This window comes from Natator depressus, chromosome 2 (assembly GCF_965152275.1).
Source record: "Natator depressus isolate rNatDep1 chromosome 2, rNatDep2.hap1, whole genome shotgun sequence".
In the NCBI taxonomy this organism is placed as follows: domain Eukaryota; kingdom Metazoa; phylum Chordata; order Testudines; family Cheloniidae; genus Natator; species Natator depressus.
This window is the reverse complement of record NC_134235.1, coordinates 33,143,951-33,164,814: the sequence shown is the minus strand read 5'-3', so window position 1 is coordinate 33,164,814 and position 20,864 is coordinate 33,143,951. Positions and strand designations below refer to the sequence as shown.

Here is a 20,864-nt window from a genome sequence, read left to right as displayed (position 1 = left end):
CCAGTCGCTGGAGCTCCTATATGAAGCTCAGCACCTCTGAAAACCTTTACCACTTAAATGTGTATAATAACCAATCTGTCTCTTCCTAATGCAAACAAAACTGTGGTCTCTGCCTTTGTAAATGGAGATAAAGCTTACTCCTCTATCACAGATCCTAGCAAGTGTCCTCTCTTGGTCATGCACTAGGACTGCTGTGACAAGCCTCCTTTGCTCTTCTAAGCTACTGGAGCCTGAATGGGGCAGTGGCTGAACTGTAATCTCAGGGTCCCTAGGCACACGCGCAGGGTTCAGACCTATCTGGTGCGCCCCACCCTCCCCCAAGTGTTGGAACCTTCCAGACATAATGTTGACTCTTCAGAGTCTGGGGTATGTGTAAACAGCCCTCTCCCACAACTCTATCCCAAAGATGTGAAGCTTCTGGTTTACAGTCTGACGCTATCAAGGTCATGCAGCAGTTGTGACGCAGTCGTCATGTGCACGCACTTAGCACTAACGCTTTTATGCTCTCCTATGCTTAATCGTGTAAAGCACAGGAGAGTGTATATCTTGCCAGACAGTAAACAGTTGAAACCTCAATGCCCATCACTAGCTCATCCTTCACTTGAAAGCCCTTAGGGGATCGTATGTTTTCCATGAGGCAGGCGGGATTCTCCACCCCGTTGCCTACCCTGACCCGCTGCCACTCCCCTCTTCTTAATCTGCTGCTAAATGGCTCTGACCCCCAAAGTCCCCCTCTTGAGTCCCTTCATAGACTCTTGTTGGGGTCATCTGCTTCTTTTGGTAACTTTCCAAACTGCCCTCCCTTCAGACAACACTAGGAAGTGTTCTCTCAGCCAGAATAAGTGTGTTGTCCCAAGATATTTTACTTTGAATAGAAGATCATTGAGTGCTGATCACCTGCCATTCTTTGGCCTGGCAGAGACATGGCACAACTCTGTTAACTCCTGGTGTATCCGCATACATATAAGCTTTCCATGACACAGTAATTCCATGATACAATTAAATAAAATCATCCACAGTTCCAAAGTGGTACAGACAGAATCCCTAAATCATTACAACATCACAGATTGAAAATGTTGTTGCAGTACTAACTAGTATTACTGGTGAATTCTCCTCCCAGGCTTTCTGAAAATTTCCTTGACTTCTTTTATAAATAAACTTAAAAATTTTATACTAATACTATCTTTTCTGAAATGTGATATCTTTTCAATCTTACTGGAATTAGAATGAATCACTTGAAGATGAGCACAGTTATGTGCTGTTTAGAGCAATGCTGCTTTGAGAGTAATCTACAGAGGTAGAGATTTTTAGCAATCAGTTAACTGCAAAGCTTCTGAGGTAACTGCCCTCCAGAGAGGAGACCTTGTTGGAAGGCCTGAATCTTCTCTTTTTTAACAGAATACCAGAATTGCCTCTCTAAGGCTACGGCTACACTAGAGAGCTTACAGCGGCTCAGCTGCACTGATGCAGCTGCACCGCTGTAAGCGCTCTCATGTAGCTGCTCTAAGCCAATGAGAGAGCTCTACCATTGATTTAATTAATCCACCCCCAGCGAGCGGCGGTAACTGTGCCAGTGGGAGAAGCTCTCCTGCTGACACAGCACTGTCCACACTGGCACTCAGGTCAGTGTAACTTACAACATTACTCAGGAGATGGCTTATTCACACCTCTAAGGAACTACTGAATTAAGTAGTAGTGTAGGCATAGCCCCAATGTGCAGAACAACATGAGAAGGAAATGTATCTCACAGCAGCGTAGTTTGCATTTTAGTAATTTAACACTCATATTTCCTGTTCTCTTCATAGTCTCCTGAGTCTTATACAGTGTTGCCCTAAAAGTGTGATGATACAGCACAAGGCTACAAAAGGATAATTTGCCTTAACTGGCCCACCCTCTTACCATACTACTTAAGCATATACAACAAAGGGTATTTAAGCAGGTGTCTTAACTTCTTAAGCACACAGAGGGTCCCTTTGACTACAGTGGGGTCACTACTCAGGTGTTTAAGTACTTCGCTAAATCAAAGCTGCCTATATCTGTAAGGAAGGAGGAAAAAATAAATCAAACGAGAGAGCACTTAGATCTTGACTATTCTTTTCAGAATGATTTGCAAATGCATGTCTTATGAAAATGTTTGGTCTTATTATACACATCTATATTTTGTAATATATAAATATGTATCATATATAGGGCTGTCAATTAATCATGATTTAAAAAAATAATCTTAATTGCAGTTTTAATCGCACTGTTACAATAGAATGCCAATAGAAATTTATTAAATATTTTGGATGTTTTTCTACATTTTCATATATATTGTATTCTGTGTAGTAATGGAAATCAAAGCATATATTATTTTTGATTACAAATATTTGCACTGTAAAAATGACAGACAAAAGAAATAGTATTTTTCAATTCACCTCATACAAGTACTGTAGTGCAATCTCTTTGTCATGAAAGTGCAACTTACAAATCTATTTCTTTTGTTACATAACTGCACTCAAAAACAAAACAGTGTAAAACTTCAGAGCCTACAAGTCCACTCAGGCCTACTTCAACCAGTTGCTAAGACAAACAAATTTGTTTACTTTCACGGGAGATAATGCTGCCCACTTATTTACAATGTCACCAGAAAGTGAGAAGAGGCATTTGCACGGGACTTCTGTAGCTGGCATTGCAAGGTATTTACGTGCCAGATATGCTAAACATTCGTATGCCCCTTCATGCCTCAGCCACCATTTCAGAGAACATGCTTCCATGCTGATGACACTAGTTAAAAAAATGTGTTAATTGGGGAGGGATAGCTCACTGGTATGAGCATTGGCCTGCTAAACCCAGGGTTGTGAGTTCAGTCCTTGAGGGGGCCATTTAGGGGAAAAAATCTGTTGGATGATTTAGTTGGGTGTTGGTCCTGCTTTGAGCAGGGGGTTGGACTAGATGATCTCCTGAGATTCTATGATTATGTTGGGGGGGAGGGATAGCTCAGTGGTTTGAGCATCAGTCTGTTAAACCCAGGGTTGTGAGTTCAATCCTTGAGGGGGCCATTTAGGGATCTGGGGCAAAAACTGGGGATTGGTCCTGCTTTGAGCAGCGGGTTGGACTAGATGACCTCCTCAGGTCCCTTCCAACCCTGATATTCTGTGACTGAACCCCTTGAGGGAGAATTGTATATTCCTTGCTCTGTTTTACCTGCGTTCTGCCATATATTTCATGTTATAGCAGTCTCGGATGATGACCCAGCACATGTTGTTTATTTTAAGACCACTTTGACTGCAGATTTGACAGAACACAAAGAAGGTACCAAGAAGCAGACAGTATTATCTTCTGCATATGCAAACTAGTTTGTCTGAGCGATTGGCTGAACAAGAAGTAGGACTGAGAGGACTTGGAGGCTCTAAAATTTTACATTGTTCTATTTTTGAATGCAGTTTTTTTGTACATAATTCTACATTTGTAAGTTCAACTTTCATGATAGAGATTGCATTACAGTACTTGTATTAGGTGAATTGAAAAATACAATTTCTTTTGTTTTTTTCAGTGCAAATACTTGTAATCAAAAATAAATATAACGTGAGCACTGTACACTTTGTATTCTCTGTTGTAACTGAAATCAATATATTTGAAAATGTAGAAAACATCCAAAAATATTTAAATAAATGGTATTCTATTGTTTAACAGTGCGATTAATTGCACGATTAATTATGATAAATTTTTTTAATTGCTTGACAGCCCTAATTATATATAAAATAATATTAATTTATTTATGGTGCAGAGACTCATTTCCCCAGCAAGCTCCCTTTGGAATCAGAAGTTTCATGAATATTGAAAGTGTTAAGGATTGCAATATTGGGCCTGTGGTGGAATACATATTCAGGGAGAAACTGAATATACTCTCACACAAAGGCACTGTTCATACTTGCTCCACTGCAAATGATGTAAATATTCTTTCACAACAGTGTTCGGTTCATAATGGTCCCTTTATTTTCATTGTATTTATAGCCTCTAGAAATGTCTTAAAATGTTATTCAGTTTCTAATGAAAGAGTTTGAGATGAACAAATTGATTGGGAAAAGTTCCAGATATGTAAACAAAATTTAAGCTTGATAATTTTTAGCCAAATAGTATAGAATTAGAAGTGGATCTGATTATGTTGGAGCTGGCTCTGCAAGGGAACAAAAGAGGTTTTATATCATCCAGTAAAATGGCACTCTGTTTACATCAGGTCTGTATGACTGCACTGTGGTCTAAAGCAAATTGTTCATCTGAATTATTTCAATGGTCCCCTCAATGTGTAACCATCACAGGTTGCTTTTATCTTACTCTCGCCATCACCATGTGCAGAGGATACAGAAGCTTCTGGTTTTTTGACCAGTAAATTTGTACACTGGTTGATGCTATTGAAAGAGCAATGTAATTGAATTAGTGTGTTTATTTTTTAAAAGAACAGTCTAGTTCTGGAGTGCCTTCCAATTCAGTAAGGAGGATATGTTCCAGCTCTGTGTCCACTTCGTGGGAATACAACAATACCTACTACTAGCTTTTTAGGTGCAGTTTCTGCAATTTATCAAGAGGAAAACTATCCTTTACAAACAACTATTTCCATCTTTTTGCGAAACATACCTTAATATTTCCATTTAAAAGTAAAAAACCCTCTTCTTACAGTTTGTCTAAGCCAGGTATATACTTCAGACTCTTGCAGGCATAGCTGTATTGGTCAGGCATGTGATTTGTGGCTGACATAGCTGTGCCAGGAAAAGCGTCTAGTGTAGACACCGCTATTCTGACAAAACTGTTTTTGTTGATATAAACTGTTTCTGTTGGGGCTGGTGGGGAGGGAAGCTGGAATTAGCTATATTGGTAGAATTGCCCTTTTGTCAGCATGAAGTGCAGCCATACTATGAGCACTTTGCCGGTAAAGCAAAGCTTTTTGAGAGTAGGCCTGGCCTAACTGAACATTCTGACATTTTATAAATATCCGTTAGAAAAATATAAATTGAACACATTGCCAATTGGCTTACATTGTGCTCCTTCAATCTGTTTGTCGTATCCACCTGTTCTCTGAAGTTTTCTGTGTAAACTCTTCAGGGCGGGGACCATCTCTTAGTTGTATTCATACAGTGCTTAGCACAACGGGGCTAAGGCCTTTAGATGCTGCCACAATACAAGTAATGAATAACCAGCCCAGAATTCAGTAACATCCTTTCTTAATTTCAAATTCAAACTCAGTGCCTTATTTCCTCTCCGCTACTAGGCCTCTAAAAAAGCAAGGGTTGCAAAATCCTATTTATTCACACTTCTTTAATGTGGGGTGTTATGTTTGTTAGGCACAACCCTAAATGCATGAATTAACACTGTGCTATGGCTGTGTACTTTTTGTAGATTTTCTTCTTTTGAACTAGTGATGATGGAAACTGGCATTCTTTCCCACTTTCTCTCCAGTTCAATAACAGTCCTTTTGTTCCTAAAATGTCTGACTCCTTCTGTAGCCTTCCCTCAAGAACTGAGGTGGCAAGGAAAAGTGAACAGGAATTAGGGACATTAGTACTGTCTGCTTTAGTGCTTAGCTTTGGAACTAGATTTATAACAGCACTTGCAATCTCTCTCTCTCTCCCTCCCTCCCTCTTTTTAAAGCAGTGGGGGCAGTCTCATGCAGATTGAGCGATAATTTAGAAACAAAATTGTGATCTTATTTGGGCCCTGTCTTTTTTGGTTTTGCTTCTCCAAGCTTACATAATATCAAATCCCCTTTAACTGGATAACTGTTGTGATTTGGGCCTTTTGAAGTTAAGGTATGAGAAGGAGGTTTCATGCAGTCTCCAGAAAAAGGAAATGCTGAAAGGAGAGGGGTTAAAGGTTGAAATCTAAGATGTGGAGACACTAACAAAAAATGTAGTGAGGAAGAGGAGATATAAATGTGGGAATGTAGAAGGCTTAAAGAGGAGAGAAAATAGAGTTTCAGCAAGAGAATTGGATTGATATCTGGGAAAAAAAAAAAAAAAAGCCGGTACAATCTCAATTTCCTCCTCTACCCTAATCTTGGAATCTCCTACCCTCCAAGTTACAATGAACTAAAATTTTAAATTTAAATCCCTACCATCAAAGATTATGGCCCCTTAGCCCTATATGATTCTTCTAAAATATATACACCGTTGTATTTACTTGAACAAGCAATTGGCTGCTGATGCTACTTTGTCATCAAAACCCTTACAGCCTTTCCCCTAACCACTTGCCTCGGATCAGAGCATATGGCACCTATGGTTGGAGAGAAATCTGCAACACTCGGGACACTTTGGAAAATACATTTTGTGTTGGGGTGTTTGTATTCACTGTCTTCAGTAGTAGTAGTAAAAACAAAAAAAATAACAAAACAACACTAAGTAGGGTTAACCAGGTAAGATAACATGATGTATCCTGTGCAATCGGTGCTCTGTAGTTGAGGCATCCTTGTAATACTGTGTTTCTGTTACTACAAATAAATTTGATTTATACTGGACTCCTTTCAATGCACAATAATATGTTTCTTTACATTCTGTATGCTATCGTGAATAACTACAGTACACCTAGGTCACTTAAGGCAAAGGTATCCCTGCACTAGACATTCAGTAAGTCTTGGGTTTGAAATAGTTTATAAAATTTAGATCTCTGACTCACAAAGAAATAATATGTAGAAGGGTCAAGCTGTTATAATATTCACATCAGGTATTTCTTAGCACAAACGTTTAAATATAGAAACCAACATTTTTCAATGTGGGTGGGTTAAGCTAGGTACCTGAATAAACTGCCTGACTTTTTTCAGAAGTTCTGAGTACCATCTGGTTCTATAGAAGTCACTGGGAATTATGGCTACTCAACTCTTCTGCAAATCAGGCCATGTATTAAGTACCTGACTTCTGGCCCACAAGAGGGAAAATGTTGGTGATGGTTTCTGCCTTTTTACTTATAGTACGTTTGTTTTAGTGTCTAGATTATATGTTAAATGTTTCTCGAATAGCTTGATACGGTGAACTAAAGGAGTGAGCTACAAATGGAATGGAAGGTGGTCTTTAATGCAGAAAGTATAGTTGGCATTTGGACCATGATGAAACCTTCACAGGAGTGAGGAATTATAGTGTAAAGGGTAGATGAAGTTACATGCAGTAGGAAAGTGAGCAGTGCTATATGCATGGCAAGGAAGAAAGTGAATCAAAAGAAAAAATGAAAGTACTGAATGGAGTATGATAAATGCACAACCTCTGAGGAAAAAGCTAAGAGGTAATATAACACCTTGGCATTCTTTAACTTAGCAGCTACTTGCCTGTCAATTAGAATTTGAAATCAGTTGATAGTAATCTTTTCTAGCCTTTCATCCCCAGGATTTTTGTGAAGGAATAAGGATTAATATTATTTAGACTTCAGTTTTTCAGCTTTAAAATTCTCCTTAGGACAAGGTTAGCTTAAACTATATTTTTTTAAATAGTAACTTAAGATTTACTGTTCTAAAAGACAAACTAAGTGCTTACCTGTAGTTGTGACATACCACAAGGGGCTTAAACCATTATCACCTTGTGCAGTAAGTTTTTTGTTTTTTTTTTTTTTTTCTTTTTCTCATGCACATTTATTTGTTGTTTTAGCAGCATAATTTTATGGACTGTCATATCAGATTTACTTTATAGTCATACATTAGGACATTGAGCTGTACCAGATCTTTGGTGCCATTTGTGTATGAAATCCTATCTTCACTGTATGTACTCATCATAAGTCAAAAACGTCCTCCGTGAACATCAAGTCCTTGCAGATGCAAATATCTCGAACATTTCCATTTTTTCTTTTGTTATTGCATATCCTTCCCCCCGTTACACTTCTCCATTTTTCTTTATTTTTTTCAACTGTCAGTGGAATTATTTTCTTCCTGTCTCCATATTCAGGTAGTGTCAGTGGCTGAGTATCACCGCAGGATCGATGCTCTAAATAGTGAAGAACTGCGCACGCTCTGCAGACGCCTCAAGGTGCCCTCTTCGTAGTTAAACCCCTTCTCCAGAGACTAAAACATCTTTTTCTGTAGTGGCCTTGATCAGGGCAAGTCCCATATTCGGTGGGTTTGTCTTGGCTACAACACTACAAGAATCCTGCAGAAAATTCCTTTCTCTTGGATATGTGTTTATACACTGATAAGATAGAGTGCTGTAGCTCTGAGACAAAATGATCATTTCAGAGTTTAAAATCAGAGGAATTTTCTGTCATCTTTGAAACTTTGTTCTCATTACTACATGGTTTCCAGAGTGATGAGGACTTGTTTGAATTTCTGTTCTGGTGTGGTGGCTTGAGTTGGGTAGAAACTTTCCTAAAAAGAATGCAAAAGAGATGGAGAAATCCAAAACTCTGTTTACAAAATTAAATAAGGACTTACTCAGTTGTATGTATATTTGAAGTCTTAAATTCTTATATAAAAAGATCCTACAAGTATTTCAAACTTTTTTGCAAATATTAAGTCTCACAACTTCCATATGAGGTAGGTAAGTGTTTTGCCCTTTAGTGGAGCTGGAATTAGAACTCCCAATCCCTAAAACAGCAGTTCAGAACTAATTCTGTAGATTTATAGGATATTAATCTTGAATTGACTCTTGCATTCTCTTTAGGTATTTCTCTATTTATTTTGGCATAAGCACGCTTTGGAATTGATGTGTATATTATGCCAAGTTTACTGATGAAAGCATATCTAAGAACTTTTTTTGAAAACATGAAATCTTAATTCAATATGTGTTTCTAAGTATCTAGCTAATGAAATGGTTGGAAGTTTGGATTTTCATTTTGTTTGAGTAGCTTTTGCAAATGGAAAATGCTTTCATGGGTTTGTCTCTGCTTAATTTAGTAGTCAAAATGCTGTCTTATTGATCTGTTACGCTGTCAAAATATTAGTTGACAGTGATAATGTTATAGTACTTTCTGTAGTATGTGTTTAGGAGCTTCAGATTTTGACAAGAAAGTTAACTTGCTTACAAATGCCTTATGAGTGGTAAAAATTGTTTAAAATCAACAACTCAGACAGCATATGTTTTGCATGTGGTAGTGTAATAAAAATTAAAGAACCAAATAGAGTATAAACATTTTATGGTACTCTTGAACAGTAGAATTTGTACTCAAACGTGCCCTTGACGGTGTGAAATTTGGGACTGAAGTGACCAAATGGCATATGCTGTATAAGTAGTACTTAATAATAATTGTAATTGGAAGATGATGTTGAATATATATGCGTGGCTGATACTTTGTGAAATTAGATGCTAACAAATGCTTTTAGTCTGAGATAAATGCTAAGTTATGAAAAGCTTGAGCCTTGCTTGGTGCCCTCCTCAAAATGACTAAATAAAGCAAATTTTCTCATTTTAAGGATTAATGTTAATATTGTAATCAAGTTACTGTTATACAAATATTCCTTACCTTCATATTTTATAAGATTATTTTTAAACATATAAAAACTATCCTGTGATAGACAGTAAATTTGATTTTTCTTAGCTGTTTAATGGATTATTGCAATTTATTTAACTTCTACATTGTTACTGGTTGAAAAAGTGTTTCACATAGATTCTGAAAAATTGGAGAGTCTTCTTCTTTTTGCATCAAAACTGTTCACCGTCTAAAAACTTAACATTTGGCAATAGTTACCACAAATTGGTATCTGAAACACTGCAGTTATTTCCCTGTATTTAGAATAGGAGATGTATGTGGTAAACCATATTCTGGCAAATGTCGACTTCTGGTGTTTTCTGATGGATGCATAGGAGCTAATCAAAAATCAAATGAAGTCCATAAGGGTCTTTCCCGTGACTTCAGTGAGCTTTGTCTCAGGCTCTTAGGATAACAATGATGCCTAGCTGTTATATAGCACTTTTCATCAGTAGAGCTCAAGCCACTTTACAAAAGAGGTCAGTATCATTATTCACGCTTTACGGATGGGGAAACTGAGGCACAGAAGGGCAGTGACTCGTCCAAGGTCACCAAGTATATCAGTGGCAGAACTGGGAATAGAACCCATGTCTCCTGAGTCCCAGTCAAATTCTTTAAGCAACTAATACCCACTTACACATTTACAAAACCTGCTTTCAGATATTTTATTAGGAACTTGAAAAGTTTCACATCAGAATGGCTTTAAAAGTTATTTTCTTTGGGTATTGATTAAAATCTCTAGCTTTTGAGTGATGAGCATAAAGCATTTTAAATAAACTGTCTGCATTTAAAATATATATAACTCAAACACCTTTTTTATTACTATTAGAAACACACTACATTTTGTGCAGTGGTTGAGATCATGTACTTTGGCTTTTAATTGTAGTCAATTCTAAAAGTCCATATTCAACCCCGAACACGAAGGCATGTGAAAAAACAGGCATAACCTGAATATTAGAGTACATGTGCAAGCAGTAATTTCAGTGTAATATTTAGTACTGATAGGTTTACCACAAGAAGCAGGGATTTCCCTGTCAAATGCCTAATATAACAAACATAATACAAAATTCCAATAATTAAGTACAATCCTAAATGCAGTGAAGATGATGTGGCGTATACTAAGTAATATTTCCTCTGTAAGAGAATTGTGAATGCTTAACATACCTTCTAGAGTGCTTATTTATTTCCTCCTCCCTTGCAGATAACAAGGGAAGACTTAAATTCAAAGCAGGCCACAAATATCAAAACAGACCTGGAGCCTGAAGCATTTCGGCCAAATCTTAGCGATCCTAGTGAATTGCTGCAGTCAGACCAAATTGAAAAGGTATGGTTTTCAAATAAAACTGATGATAGAATAATATTATCTGTGTTCTGCAAGTATCCTGAGCAACCTGTATCGGGTTAAGTATATCAAATAAATAACAGGGACCTTGTTCTGAAGAGCTTACCAAAAAAATAGTAGTTATTAAATGCATAAGAGACTCTTCATTGTTTTGTTAACAGCTCACAAAGCACCTTCCTCCGCGAACCATTGGGTATCCATGGACTCTTGTCTACAGCACTGCAAAGCATGGCATGAGCTTGAAGACATTGTATCGAACTATGTTGGGGCTAGACACTCCTGTACTAATGGTTATCAAGGATAGTGATGGGCAGGTATGGAAATAATGGCCAAAAAAAATCAGAACTGCTGCTTAAAACAGATAAATTAACAGCTGAAACATCAATGTGTTTTAGTAATAAAACTGCCTGTGTTAAGCTTCTCCTTCTTCATGGTTATGTATTGGTGTTACAATCATGTCATTGTGCAGGCAGTTTTTGATAATGGCATTTTTCTGGGAAATGTTTTGATGAAGCAAATCCAGGGTCAAGTCATAACTATTGCAAGTCCTCTAACTTTTTATTACTGAGTAACATTTTAGTTTCTCTTAAAATGAGGACCAGACAGCTCAGAGCCTCAAAGGATTGGTAAGGCACAGGATAGATGTCCTACCCAAAAGTAGGAAAGATGGATAGTCATTGCTATCTAAGAGTAGATAGGTAACCTATGTCAAGCAAGTTGGCTATCTCCGTACAGTTCCTTAATGACAGATATGAACATCTTAGCACCCGTCATCTTGAGGGTACAGTGTTGATGTAGATGTACATTTGATGTAGAGAGACATTTATAGTAGTTTCAGTGCGGAATCATCAATTCTTCGAGTGATAGTCTGTGTGGATTCCACTTCTGGTGCACATACAACCTGTGCATACAGATTATATTCTTCTGGCCAGTGGTGTGTGTTGGGGCCACCCCTGACTCATGATACTTTTGCAACCCCATCCCTCCACCAGAGGTCATAAGTGCTGGAAAGGGCCCGACTGTTCCTCAGTTCCTTCTTGCCTGCTGTGGCAGCAAAACAGAATTCCTGCAGTTTCTGCTTCCTTAGCTCACTGTGCAATTAGTTGTTAGGATAGCTTATTGCTCATTAGGTTGAGGAGTTAGTTTATAGTTTGCCTGTTGGCAAAAGATATAATATATTAGCCATAAAACAGAGAGAAAGAAATATCTTATCTACCTCATCTATCTATCTAGGTTAGGTTATGTATTAACCCTGGAATTGGCTGACACTAAATCTTGGGATTTAAAACTTGTCCCTCTTGCAAAGCTGCCATGCCTCTCGGTGATGGGACACTCTAGGAACCTTTTCTGCCTACTTTAAGAGATGGTAACTACGGTTCTTCAAGATGTGTTGTCAGCATGGAGTCCATGACCCCACATCTGCAGAGTGCTCTACCCTCTGGATTTTGTATTGATGAAGTAACTGAGGGATGGTTGGGGGTGTGAAAACATCAAGGGCACAGGCATGGCCCCAGTTTACACTGCTGGCCAAAAGAATCTGTTCTGACACACCAGAAGTGGGATCCATGTGGGCAAAGTATTTCAAATAAACAGTTACTGTGAGGTAAGTAATTGTGGGGTTTTTTTGTAGTATACGCTGTACTACTACTAGAAGCTCAGTGCTTTCAGAACAGCATAGGTTTGGTTGATGGAGAGATGCATTTAAAAACTTAACGCTGCAGTTTGCACAAGCCTGAAATTCTTTCTCTTACTGGTATGGGGTGCTAGCTTTTCTCTGTCCACAAATTATATTGAGATGATCTGAAACAGAAAATCGTACCGTTAGTTGATACAGTAGAACTTCAGAGTTACGAACACCTTGGGAATGGAGCTTGTTCGTAACTCTGAAATGTTCGTAACTCTGAACAAAACGTTATAGCTGTTCTTTTAGAAATTTACTACTGAACATTGACTTAATACAACTTTGAAACTTTACTGCTGCTGCCTGATTGTGTACTTCCAGTTCCAAATGAAATGTGTGGTTGACTGGTCAGTTCGTGACTCTGAGGTTCTACTCTAGTGTATTGGCAAAAATGCCCAACCTGGTAGTTTAGAGGCCAAGCAAAGATAGCCTTAGAAGAGTTTGCACAAAGCAGTATTTTCCTTGTTAGAGGATTAACTGGGTCAGAACTCCAGCTGGGGGAGGAGGGGGTTCTCAGGGCTTCTGCCCCACAGGAGCACTGGGGCTCAGGGTTTTAGACCTGTAGGGAGAACTGGGGCTTGGGGCTTCAGCCCCGCTGCTCCATTCCTGCCTTCAGCCGTGCAGGGGGGCGCTGGGGCTTAAGGCTTTCATTATGAGGAATACCGGTTTCAGCCCCCCGTAGCTAAAGCCCCAAGCCCTGGTGCACCCTTGCACCCCCTGGCCGAAACCAGGAACTGAGCTGTGGGGAGGGCAGAAGCTGGGAACGAGTTGTGAGGCTGAAGCCCCAAGCCCTTGTCCCCCAAAGAGCAGATGCCCCGCCCTCCCACCCAGAGCCCTGACACCCCTGTAGCTGCAGCGCCAAACCTGCTGTGTCTGAAGTCTGTAATGTCTTGTTCAGAGCTAGGGAACTCTTCAGAGTTACGAACAACTTCTATTCCCAAGGTGTCCATAACTCTGAGTTTCTATTGTATTATAACTGAAATATTAGAGAAATATATTTTTATTTTCAGTGTTCTCTCAGGCCATTTGACTGAGTTTCACTGTTCTAATCATAGTTTACTACCTCATGTACTAGCATAACAGCACACTAAGGCACCATTCTTCCGCAAGCCCTGAAAGAGTGTATTTACCAATAGAGGCCGAAAGTGAAGTGACATGAACATGCACGAAGGGGAAGGTTGGGCCAGACCATGTTAGTTAGTGGTTGATCTCAGGCCTGCCTAAAAAATCCTTTAAACATTAGCAGGAAAGCAGAAAAACCTTGAGAAACTTCCTTTTAAAAAGAATGCTTCATTTAATAACAACAACAATAATAATAATAATAAAAAAGTAGATATGCTATTTAAAAGATATAAATTTTCTGATATTTTTAGGCAACTTTTAAAAAATGCAAGCTGATAGTGTCCCTTTATTGATTCCATAGGAAACATTATCTTGTCAGATCAAGACCCTACTTAATTTAGAGGAGACTTAAAATGCAAACCCAGTATTGGAGAAAGGAGATGGCTGTTTAACACAAATATGCTACAGAATGACATTATTCACTCAAAGTTTAATAAAAAATTGGTTAACTTTCTATTTAAGAAAAGGAACAACAAATATCAGCCAGTATCTTGTTTGCTTGTTTTTTGTTGTTTTTTGCATATGATTTTAATTTTTAATTCTTGCACTTCTTAGTCTAGGCTGATTAGTCAGCAAAAAATTGCTTGACAGTTGCTTCCTGTCCCTCGCTACCAAAATCCTCACAAAACAGCCTACAATATCTCCGTTACAGTTGGAACCATTAGATCTTTTGAGGTTTCTGTGCTTATCCCAAAGCAGATTTCAAATCTACCTACATCTAAAGTGGTAACAGTATGCCAGATACCCACATAAAAGAAAAAGATTTCATGAGTAAAACTTATAAAGGTTTTGTTGGTGTAGTATAGATTGTGTAGCTTCAGCATTCTTCTTACACTTTTGATCTCAACTTTTTCTTCTCTCCTATAGGTTTTTGGTGCGCTAGCCTCTGAACCTTTTAAAGTGAGTGACTGCTTTTATGGCACTGGAGAGACCTTTCTGTTTACTTTCTCTCCAGATTTTGAGGTAAGGAGATACAACTCCTTTATATCTTATTTAACCATTCATTATACAGTGTCAACAATATTGACTGCAAGAAGCTATGTTTTAAGGGGTGATAAAGACCCACTTACACCTACCAAGAAAAAATATCTAGGGTTAAGGTTAGAGCAATGGAGTGGGAAGCGACAAGGTTGAAAAGACGAGCAATGAGTAAACAAACCTTTAATTGTATTCTCGGTAGAATGTGAAGTCAGAAGACGCTAATAGGAACTGGGATGATACTTACACTTTAATTTAATGGTATAGTAAGGGCTGTGGCATTCCACATATGCTGCAGTTTGGCTAGGGAATATTTGGGGATACCAGTAAAGATGGAGTTGAAGTAATTGAGATAAAAGTTAATGAAAATTAACTTTGGAAAGATTGATTGGCTAAACAAGTGTATGTAGGTGTTATTTTAGAGGTGAATTTGTTCATTGGAACTAATCCATTTACTCCTTTAAATATCTGTGTAATCTGGATCTGTGGATTTTCACACTGACATAGAATCATGGCAGACTTCTGTGTCAAATAGTGAGAGAACACTTGATATTCACAAAATTAAATTTTTCAAATATTTTAACTTGCTATTCTCTACTTTCATTAGGTCTTCAAATGGACAGGAGACAATATGTTTTTTATTAAAGGAGACATGGACTCTTTAGCTTTTGGTGGGGGAGGGTAAGTCATGATTTGTAGTGTTATTCATTGTGAAGAATTGATTACAGTGGTCTTTGTGTAATGTTGTGTACACACAGTAAAACTGGTATTAATTTTAATTTTAGAAATCTCAAGGCCCAAGAAGCTTTAATGCTAATAATAGATATATGTATGTATCTATCAGTTGTCAGATATGAAAACCATTTAACGCTCATTGTAAACTCAACTTGTACATGTATTAGACTGTTAGACCTTCCTTTGCATTGCTTCAGCAATGGAAGACATGTAAAGTTTTACCTCTGATAGGTCAAGATATGTCCTGGTTGACAGCATACTCACTTTATCTGAAACTGATACAAGATGTTAACATTCAAAAAAATTTAGTGATGACAAGGCAATTGAAATATATAGTAAATTGCCTAAAATTTTAAAAAGATGTTTTTGGCAGAACAGAGAATTGAACCGAGGTTTGCAAAGTCCCAGGTTAATGTCCTAACGCTAGCACTCTAACAAATATGTCCCAAGAAATACTTTGTCAGAAAAATCTGTTTCTGATAAATCTAGGACATGAATACTTGCAAGCCTTGAAATGGTGTTCCATAATCTTTATTTTTTTCCCTAATGGAGCACCCATATTTTCAACTTACTTATATATTTTTTTAAAATCACTCTCTGCTCTTCTAGTGCAGACATTTTTGTTCTAGATTACTAGAGTATTCTTCTGTAAAAGACATTTTATTCTACAGGTAATTAAAATATTAAATTATATAAATCTAATGTAGATTCTGCAGAATCTAGGAGAGGCTTAAAAACTTTAAAAAAAAAAAAAAAAAAAAAAGTCTTATGGCTTCAAATACAGCTGCATCTAAGGGAGACTTAGGGGAGATTTGATCACGGGTATTTTTAGTGAAAGTCATGGACACGTTACAGACCAGGAACACAAAATCACAGCCCCTGACCTGTACGTGACTTTTACTAAAAATACCCGTGATTGAATCTTTCGGGGGGGAACAGGAGGGGAGACCACGGCACCAGCTGTGGGGCCGCTTTTTAATAGCTGTGGGGGGAGCCCCAGGCCGCCTGCTACTGTGGGGGAGTCCCTGGGACTGCAGCCAGGAGCCACCAAGCCACCCGCCAGTCCTGGGACCGCTGCTCGGCCAGGCCCCAGGGCCAGGCTGCCCAGGGCCCCCAGAGTTGTGCGGCTGTCCCCGGGGACAGGGCTGCTCCAACAGTGGCTGGTGCGGCTGGCTGCAGAGCTGCTCCAGCTGCGCTTGAGCGGCCCTAGGATCAGCCACACTGGGCATTGCAGAAGTCACAGAGGTCACAGGAATCCGTGACTTCTGCAACCTCTGTGACAAACACAGAGCCCTATTTATAATTATGACTACTCTAACTGCATTTGTAAGGTTAACTTTGTTCTCCTTCATTAATTTTTATATAACTTGTCTGTGTTCTAGGGGTGAATTTGCTCTTTGGCTTGACGGGGATCTCTACCACGGAAGAAGTCACTCTTGTAAAACGTTTGGGAATCACACGCTTTCTAAGAGAGAAGATTTTATTATCCAAGACATTGAAATCTGGGCTTTTGAATAAGTGTGTAAGTGTCTCTACAGGCTATTGTCCCAAACCTGACATGAATCAGTGCAGCTCAAAAAGCCCTAGAAGCAATAGAATACAGCATTTATATACTATAGTTTTAAAGCTATCTTCATGATGATCCAGATACAATTTTGAAATAGTGTATTTAAAGTTGTTGTACTTTTCTGTATGTTTAAGATATTGCTATAAGTCTAGGCCACATGGGGTGAAACTGAATGTCAGTTAAGTTAATCTTGCTGTTGTGGAGCCAGCCTCCCAAATTATCTGTCCGTTAGTCTACCCCTTTTTCTCTTCAGTTCCCCCACACATCTGTCTACGATCGGTTTAGGGCTGCTTTGCTGTATCTCAATGAAGATTATTTTTCTATTAAAACTGTATCTCTGGATTGAGCTCCCCCTTCAGGGCCTGTATAAGAGGAAAGTTTTGAGTATGATGATTTGACAGCAATGTTGCAAACACTGGCCCAGACCACTCGTTGATTAATTCACATGGTGCCACTGCTAGACAAGAAGTTTAGCATTCCGTATTGGAGCATACCATTACCCTTAGTCCTGGTTAGAAAATTCATCCAAATTCAGTTGTGCCACTTGTTTTACTAATGTCCAATTTAGAAAATACATGTCAGTTACATCATATAGTAAAAGTTCTAGTTGCGTGCTGATTGTATTAAAAGTATTTTGCACATGCTGTTAATGATCTGCAGGTTTGGGACAAATGAGGACAGCATTGAGCTATGTGGTAAAAACATAAAACAGCAAGGGAATGGGAGAATGTGATAGTTCCGCTGTGTTTAATGGATAAATCAAGTAAAATGCAGTGAACAAATTTGTAGCTATAGTAGGGCATTATGCATACCAAGACTATGAAATTGATGCATTTTTCTTCAACATAAAGTGTCAGATATATACTGTTTTATAGTTATACTGTTGTAGCCTTGTAGCACATCAACTCCAAGAACATAGCTTATTCCTGTCCAGAAGAAAAAAATAGTTGTGATGTTTTTGAGTGGATTTATGTTGTAAACTACAGTTAGCACCAGCTCTGATAAAATGGGGTAACGTACTATAGGTAGACAATATTGTAACTCAGTAGACTTGTGGAATATGCAAATTTACTGTCATGTGACCTCAAAAAAATGACAGGCTAGAATACAGTACTGGTAGCTCTTGTTCACTTTTATAGGAAAACTGATAAGCCATTGTGGCAATAACAGCTCAACAAAAGTTATTTTCAAAGCTTCTATTCTATGTTATGCAAAAAACTTGCTGTTATAAGTGTGACAGTGACTGACTTTGTGCTGAAATTTCAGCTGTTCCAGATGAACATTGTATATTATCTTGTAAATTAATGTTTAAAAGTAGTTTTTGTTATTATAGAAAAGTGTTGATTAACGGGTTGCTTATAGCACTTTAAATTATTCTAGAAATGGAATAAAAGCCAAATGGGTTGGCTTAAATAGATGTAGTTGTATAGTATTTCAATATATTTAGTTCTTTGAAAAGTTTTAAAAACTTATCTGAAGAAAGATTACTGCTGTGGTAATGAAAAAGGGCAGATGCTTTGTCCATAATATGCTAATGCGCAATATGAATAGAAATACAGGGCCCCATTTCCTGTCTCTATGTATAGCTCTTTACCCTTGTTAGAGCTTAGTACAGTATGTAGATTAAATGTTTACAAAAATAAGGAACTGTAAATATATTAAAATGGCTTTTCTCCCCATTGGTCTTCCACAGCAGTATTATTGTCTTTGTGGAGTCCAGACTAACTATAAACAATCCTGTAATGGATTTCAAGTACTATAAGGTCATAGTGATATATAGCAAATAAATCTAAATACATGTAAAATTAAACTTGAGTTTGAATTTATTTCTACAAATGGTCAGTTATTGCTATTTTCACAGTAACTTCCTGAATGTAGGACTTTCTCTATACCACTTTTTAATTTTGGTATATTATGATGCTCTACAATGTAACTAAATAGTTTCTTCCAGTTTTTGGAACTGGGGGGAAGAGTAAATATTTATAAACTCACGTACCAGTATCATATAACTTTCAAGTGTATGATACTGAGAGTGAAGAGCAGGGTTTTTTTATATTTCTTTTTGTATTTACCTTAAGGAGTCTATGTAACACATCTCCTCAAAACACTGTCAATTCCTGCTCTCCTGAAAGTTCAGGTGCTGCATTCTAGAACACTTTTTTTTTCCTTCTGCTGTATGATCTCTCATTCTTTTAATTGCAGAATTAGACTTCTGATTTTAGTATAGCTCATTTAAATTTGGAATAATTGACTTAGAGCACATGTGTTGATATAAAATTATGTATATTCTTCCAGTAATAAATAGGTCTCTCTCTCTCCTGCATGTTAGGCTGAGTTATTCTCCTGGGAATTTGGCACCTGATTGAATTTTTTCAATTTGAGGCCAAATTCCCAAGCATTAACAACTCTATGTTCAGAAAATTTAAGCTACATCAAAGGCCTTGAAACACAAGTCAAAGTACCTTGAGTTTATGGGAGCTTTAGTGGCTAGTTAAAGTCTCCCCAGAGGCATTTAATGATGGGAAAACAGCATTCTCTAACAGGATACAACACAAGGTTTGTCTAAACACAAAGTTGAACCAATTTAATTAAACTGGTGCAAACCTGTATATGGACACATTTGCATCAGTTTGAAACTGGTTATATTGATATAGATCAGGTTTAAATTTGAGTATCCACATGGTTGCACAGACTTCAGATAAACTGTTTAAAATAATGTCTTTAACTAAAGGCATTATTTTAAACAGTTTAAAATCTGTGCAGCTGTGTGTTGACCACACCAAAGAGATCTTTGTTCTGACCTTTAAATGTCTCCTTGCTTCAGTCTCACCAGGAATTTTACAGGATATAGTTCCCTTCCACCTCACTGCCAAGAACCTCATTGCTCCAGTGATTACAAGAAACTGAGGCTTGACATAGATGGAAAAGAGAATCCATTTTATAGATTGGATTTTGAATGAGTCTAGTGCCAGATCAAAATCTGTATCACCTCTCAATATTATAAGCTCAGTGCATGAGTTGATGTTTGTTGAGATATACATTGCATCAAGAGTCCCAGGTCTTATCAGCTACATCAGCATCTAATTTTAAATGCTGCTTTGTCACTGAATGTTAGTATGGTCTTCCCTCAACTTACAAATCTCCATGAAGGCCCTGTTTGTTCACATGTAGTCTCTATTTATGCTCATCTGTTGATCCCCAGTGAAGCAGATCTGCAAATGAAAAGCCTTTGGAACCAGAGAAGGAACTCAGTCTGTTGGGAACATGGCTCTCAAAACTGAAAGAGCAACGGGGGGGTGCGGGGGAAGGGCAGGAGAGGCATGAAATTACATGCATCAGGAAGAAACTTGTATAATTTAAAATACATCTCCAGCCAATAAAACATTTCACAGAAGATAGATGTGTAAGTATGTTTTGATGCTGCTGTTCTGTCACTCTTCACGCCTGGGGTTAAAAGGTTTTAATGTTAAGTATCTGGGCAATAACTCTTGTAGGCATCTATAAAGTTGAAGAAAACATAAAATGGAGAGGGAAGGAATTTTTGAAAGTAAGTATGGGTATTAGTGGCAAGGAAATCAACTATTCAGCTATTTTATAGAAAAACTTAGATAACCTTAGAAAAACATTGATTACTCAAATGTTTAGTGCCCCATTATTTAAAATGAGTTTCATAGGGGAGTAACAGTAAAAATACATTGGAACAACTAGAGATTGTGGGGTGGTTTGCAGGCAGATTTTTGTTTGGTTTTTAATATTCAGAAAGAATCATTTCCTGTATTTCAGGTAGTCTTTGTGGGTTAAAGTCACTGCAATACAGAGGATCCGCATAAAGCATCTCCATCCCAGTTTGTCTCAAGGACATTTGGTAAATAAATATTTCTCACAAAGGAAAAAAGAAAACAACTTAAGGACTTGTATAATCCTGAGGACTTTTTATGGTGTCCTTCATGCTGGGGTAAATAGGGCAAGTAACACTAACCATGAGAAAGCATTTACTGTATTCAGTAATATAAGAATATTAA

The 20,864-nt window shown here is 37.8% G+C and overlaps 1 protein-coding gene across 5 annotated transcripts in view; it reads left to right on the top strand.

Moving 5' to 3' along the window:
• The window catches only part of OXR1 (oxidation resistance 1), a 447,309-nt gene extending 428,682 nt beyond the window's left edge, over positions 1–18,627 (top strand). For 2 of the 5 annotated variants that reach the window (XM_074943952.1, XM_074943955.1), the window contains 5 exons: positions 10,619–10,741; positions 10,921–11,073; positions 14,430–14,525; positions 15,148–15,221; positions 16,658–18,621. In XM_074943952.1, coding sequence (XP_074800053.1) covers positions 10,619–10,741; positions 10,921–11,073; positions 14,430–14,525; positions 15,148–15,221; positions 16,658–16,793 — 582 coding nt within the window. In that variant the 3' untranslated portion in view covers positions 16,794–18,621. Of the gene's footprint in view, positions 1–7,901; positions 7,983–10,618; positions 10,742–10,920; positions 11,074–14,429; positions 14,526–15,147; positions 15,222–16,657 lie in introns of all 5 variants that reach the window. The other 3 variants (XM_074943953.1, XM_074943951.1, XM_074943954.1) reach the window with 3 other exon arrangements.
• The last annotated feature ends 2,237 nt before the right edge of the window (positions 18,628–20,864 follow it).